Source organism: Phyllostomus hastatus, unplaced genomic scaffold (assembly GCF_019186645.2).
Source record: "Phyllostomus hastatus isolate PE091 unplaced genomic scaffold, TTU_PhHast_1.1 phas_contig_65, whole genome shotgun sequence".
Taxonomy (NCBI): domain Eukaryota; kingdom Metazoa; phylum Chordata; class Mammalia; order Chiroptera; family Phyllostomidae; genus Phyllostomus; species Phyllostomus hastatus.
Genome location: NW_025333932.1, coordinates 6279001 through 6285000, shown reverse-complemented (window position 1 = coordinate 6285000; position 6000 = coordinate 6279001). Strand labels below are relative to the sequence as shown.

General features: G+C 36.9%; 1 protein-coding gene across 1 annotated transcript in view; it reads right to left on the bottom strand.

Annotated features, from left to right (window-relative positions):
* ZFHX4 (zinc finger homeobox 4) overlaps positions 1-6000 on the bottom strand; it is a 183286-nt gene that overhangs the window by 3641 nt on the left and 173645 nt on the right. Inside the window, exon 11 of the mRNA XM_045849478.1 lies at positions 1-501. This exon is cut by the window's left edge and continues 3641 nt beyond it. Within this exon, the coding sequence (XP_045705434.1) occupies positions 1-501 (501 nt within the window). The remainder of the gene's footprint in view (positions 502-6000) is intronic.

Sequence of the window (6000 nt, the reverse complement as noted above, 5' to 3'; positions counted from 1 at the left end):
TCTCCATGCCACAAACAGGCGGGAGGTAGGCTCCTTGCATGGCTCCCGGGAGCTGGGGCGTGAAATAGGATGCAAACCCGGGGATAAAGTAGGGCAGGAACTGCCCACCCAGGAAGGAAGCAGGGTCACCAGCAATCGCGTTCTGCAAGGCTTGCAGCTGTGTGGGATCCACGTGTGTCTCTCCTACGACTTTGCCCAACATGGAAAGAGCAGATGAGATTTTTTCCTCTTTTTTGGGGTGTTTTTCGGATTTGGTGGCCTCAAATTCCTCCTCTTTGATTTTTTTTACCTTGTTTGGCTTACTTTGCTTTTTCTCCAATTCTTTGTTCTGTGGCTCGGTCTGCTGTCCTGACAGAGAGGATGGAGGAGGAGGAGGAGGTGGTGGTGGAGGTGGTAGAGTCTGCAGCAAAGGTTTGGCGGGGGCACTGCTGAGAGACAGGGCAGGAGACGAAGTAGCTGAAGTAGGAAACCCAAGCATGCCTGCACCGGAAGGTGTTAAAGCTGAAAATGACAACAGAGAGATGCCCACTGTCAGTGCATGGAGCCAAAGGAAGGCTGGATGCTTAACCCTAAACAGAACTCACTGCCGAGGTGGCCACATCCCTAAAGATTTATTCCACACATCACATATGATCTATTACACACTAGGAAAGTCACCTGCACCAGCTTTTCTATGTTTGTCATATTTCTTATATTTATTTTAACCCCCCACCTTTAACTCTAGGGAATGCCATCTGCATAGTTTAGCAACATTTTACTAGGAAAACAAAGACTCTCTCATATTATGAAAGACAGATGGTGAGAAAAAGAACATCCTGGTAGAGAGAACAGTGGTTTCTTCTAATTGTTACACTTTGCAAGATCGCTACTCTGTTACTCATTTTAACCAATTTTTATTATACCTCTGGGAAGGCAGACCCACTTGTCCTTCACTTGAGCAGTCTAATAATTACCATGTTCACTAAAAGTAATTAGCTATCAAATAAAATGAAACCCATCTTCCTAAGTTCCGGCAGACAAAGTTCCGGCGTTTACATTGAATAAAGAAGGTCATAAGCTAATTAAATAGCAATAGTAAAATGAACACTGAAGACATCAAAAACCAAATAGCAGTGAAGTCGCAGCTACTCATGATGAGGACTGGGTATGGTTAAGCATGATTTCATTTTTCAGGGTGCAAGTTAAGCTACTCATTACTGTCCTGACAATGTGCCTAACAGAGTACTTGATAGGAATTGAATATATTAATGCTCAACTTTATCACACCCAAAACATGATGCTTCTGCAAGGTTTACTTGTACAGAAAAATGATTTTCACCCTATTAGAGAAGGGGAATTCAGTGCTCAGTAGGCAGACTCATGTGGGGTAGAGTATGAGTCTTATCATAATGCAAGAGATCTTTGTTAGGTTTCTAGTCCTCAATCTAATGTTGTGGTTGGTAATAACCTATTACAAAGTCATTTTTATGAGCTGGGTAGTTGGGTGAGAAACTAAATATCAGCTCAGGATAGAAAAGGGAGTTATAAAAGTTTGTGCCTTTCCGAAACATGTTTTCTGGAGTCAACTAAAGTTAATTGCAAAAGGAACAGCCTGGGTGGGTGGTGGTTCAATCTTGATTGAGAGAAGGCTCATCACTGAATGATGAGATCAAGGACTGAGATGGAGATCTAACAGGCTTACAGGGGAATTAACCAGGGAAAGGTGAATGGAGTTCGCTTAGTACATAGTTGTAGAGAATGATTATAGATTTAAGACAATCATCTTTTTACTATTGCTCAGAGTCTTCTTTTCTGCATGCTAAATGCAGCATTTGAGTGTTCAAAAATGTTTTTAAGTGCAAAAAAATTACATGCTTTTACTTCCATAACTAGAAAAAAAAGTCAGTTTCTTTGTTGGTCTTTATCCAGCTGAGGAAGCTTTTCTTAGATTTAGCTTAAAATTCAAGATGCTCTGAAATCCTTAACATCACTCTCAACTTTACCCTAATCATTATCATATCACTGTCAATTAGTTTAGCTTATGACCAGCTGCTCTCCTTTGCAACCTTACCACACCCAACTCTTCTCTGACCTGCTTTGATGAGTTCTGTAGTTTCAGCGATAGTCTCTAAGGAATAACCATCATGGTAGAAAATAGTCTCCCAATATCCTCAATGGTAAGTAGGGATAGATACTAAAAATTTCTCTTTTTTTAGTAAGAAAATTGATTCATTGAGCTGCAAATATTCAAAACAAGACAAAACAAAACAAAACAAAAACATGCCCCACCTTGAAAGTAACATTGAATTTCAGGGAGAAACTGATAACAGTATCCACATCTTTACAGAAGGATAGCTGATACAATTGAAATAAATTTAAATGAAAATGATGGAAGCTTTTCAGGGTATGGCAGGAATGAATAAATAAACTCCCTGATCTTTAATCCATTTTAATATGATAAACTTCTTTGATTCCTGGGACTTACACTTAGTCCTAGGGGAAACTATGGAGTTGCTTTTGGGGGTCCAAACCCTCAATTCCCTGGCCTTTATTCCTACATTAATATGACTAGTGTCTTCTTCTTTCAACTTTCTTCTGCAAAAATTTGTATTTGCAAGAAAGAACCAAAGATGTAAATACGGCTATTTCTGAAGAGGCTTCATATATACCACATTAGATAATTTGAGGTTTATTTCCACTATGTTGTTCTGATTTTATGATACTCTGTACTATTTTATGTTTAACAGAGGATAATATATTAAGTCAAAGAAATTACTATCTAATTACAGAATTTCAGGCATGACTGTTTCAGGTGGAAAATGCTTTACTAAGGACAAAAGAGCCTTCTTCACATTGTTAGAATGGCACTATGTTGGTAGCAAGCTTCTTTGCCTGCCTATTCATAAAGCCAACCTTACTTCTAAGTCTGGTATAATGAGACTTCAACTCAATAATTCAGCCTTCTTCCCTCCATGCTCTTCCCATAAATCTAAAAATTGCCAGCTCATATATCCGTGTCATCAGAATTATAGTCAAATTTTGAGGAACTAAGAGACTTAAAATAATACCAATGGTTGTTAAAAAGTAAGATGGACCAACGGTTATTCTCTAGGCGTTACCAAAATATGGAGTCTACCGGTTTCTATCTAGAGGTCATAAAATGAGGTAAAAGGTCATACAATGAAGTCAAACAATAGTCTTCTAAAACCCTAACTACTATAATAAAAAACTATTAGGGATTTCTAGGAAATCAATATCTTGAGAATTAAGCTGAGGTAAATAATCAGTTGTGAAGTAAAAATTTGAGGAAAAGAGATTCAGATTCAGGACACTGAACAATATACATCAGACCTATTAGTAAAAGACAGCATGTAAAAATTTGCAGTCAAAAGTTCAGAAGCCGACTAACCAAGGAAAACCAGAAACAGAAGAGAAAACCTGAGCAGTGATCACAATGCAGAATAAGATAACTTCCTTCCCATTCCCTAGCTCCTACTCCAATTTTTTGAAATTTCACTAAGAGATTAAAGTTTATCTTCAGATAATTTCTAACTACCATAATTTTCCTTGGTTTTGTTTCCTTGAAACAGCTGCCTATTCCCAAAAGCAATGCTTTCACAAAAACATGCCTGTCTCACCTGAACTTGGATGTCCTTTTCCCATGTTCCTTTGATCTAGGTCTCCTAACAGGAAAATTTATTTTTGAGGTGAAAATAAAACTAATTATGGACATGGGGCCACAGATAATTGTGATAAAATTATTAAACACTTACTCTTATCTAGATTTACCTCAAATGTGCTAGTATATTGCATTGAAGTATGAGAAAAATGCAAAAGGCATATACTGACATTCCATTTGAGGAATTGGGTTAGGCAATATTTCCAAACACTAATGGAACATCTAAAAATCAGACACTGCTTAAAACAATAAAGTTATATGTTAAAAATAGAAAATCAATTTTCTTTTGTTCTATTTATCTTGAGCAAAATGCCAAAGGAAGCTAACATCCTCAAGGATAAAATGTCAATTTAAAGTTTTCTAATTTTTTCCAGGTGTGCAGGCTGTGATTTCTTCTCTACTTTCCCTTTTTGCACATGATCATGATAGAAAAAGACAAATGTGGAAAATTTTTTAGGCAGAAAATAATTCATTTTATTTAAAAATGAAGGCACACATGATGTACATTACTCTTGAAAGGGTCTCCATTATCTTGAAAGGCTAAATAATTTGAGGATTTCGTGGAAGTAAAGCAAGGAAATTTTGTGAGCCATAAAGCTCGGAAACCAAACAGCACCTCCACACAAAAAAGAGTAAAATGGATGTTTAAAATCAGGAAATTTAGAGGTTGATAAATACTACAACTGAACATGTACATTGCAATTCATGGTGTAGCCTTCAAAGATGCAGCCTTTGGAATCAGACTTATTACTTTACACCACCTCTCATTTAAATGGAATTCCTTGTTACTGATTTCCTTAGGATCAAAACCTTCAAATTTACTTCCAAAGGGATAGGGTATTTTTAAAATGAAGTCTTTCCTACAACTAAAATACCATTAAAATGGGCCCAAGATGAACATAGCATATTCTCAAACTTTATCCACATAGATAAATTATTACAAAAACCCGGACCATGTGACAAGTACAAAAATATTCTACTTGTGAAGTAATTTTCTCCTTTTGACTTCACCTAGCTGGTATGTCTATTTCTTCCACAAGGTGAAGGAAGTATTTGCTTGATGAGAAATAATACAGTAGAAAGATGATAAAAAGATGGAGAACCACAGCTCCATTCTGTGAGGTGCTTAAAATACTCAGCATTCCACACCACAAGTAAATTAACCTAAAAATATGTGAACTGGGAAGTTAGGAACTCAGGCTCTCAGATGGGATCATGCTGGTGGCTCTGTTATACTAATGTTTAAACTCTATCAAAAACTAAAAATTAATTCCAGAGAAACTGCAAATTGCAGTAAGTATGTTCACAGACTTTTTTTCTTTATAACACTATCCAGTCTGTTTTGGTTCCTGATTTTAGGAAGCAACAGATCCATCTAGTGCTGAGTTTCTAAGCATCTGATGCATTTAAAGATACTGGTGGCTAAGAAAGACCTGCCTATCCATCTCCCCATGACTCTGATAGTCAATGAACAGTGCCCACATTTCAGGGGAGGATATACATTGTATTTATGCTGGGCAGAATGAGGGGAAAGGTTATGCTGTTTAAGTATTTCGTAAATATCATCTCTCTCCTCCCTTATCACTTTTTCTCATGTAGGATAGTCAGAGAAGGATCTGTTGTCCAAGCAAAGACTTCTGATCCAGTGGGGAGAAAAACAAGATGGTCTGACCACTGCTGAGAGGGGCGACTACAGAAGCATCAACAACCATGGACACAGACACTTGAACTGTTCTCAGTGCATGTAAAATACCAAATGTTACTCTATTAATATTACTCTGAATGTTACTCTAATATTAATGCTATATAATATTTTATTTAATATTTTACACAACTATAAATTGTACATCACTGTTCATAGAGCTTTTTCACATCAGACTTTATGTGGAAAAACTTTGTTTTATCATTGATAACACAAGTTTTTCCACATATTTTTCTATGCATCAATTAATAATTAGTGATATTTATAGTAGGACTAGAAAATGAATACATTTATATGCAAAAAATAGCCTTTGAATTATTCCTAAAACAATTTTATCTGACAATTAAAATGGACAGACAAAACATGTAATTGTAGCTCTGATATTTAAGGCTCCAAGAATGTCCAGATATATAAGCCCAAAGTCTTGTTGGGGGGAACACACAGGTATGATAGTTCAAGAAAGGGGCACTGCAACAATGTTCCTGGGCTGTTCATTTGTGTGTGGGCCCTTCCTGCTTCTCTCCAATGCCAACACATCACTCAGGACAGGGAACCAGATGAGCTGGCCACAGCCAAGAGGCCATTTGGTATCACTGTTTTTATGTGTCCTGAGGTAAAAGTTAAAGTGGGAATATCTTCC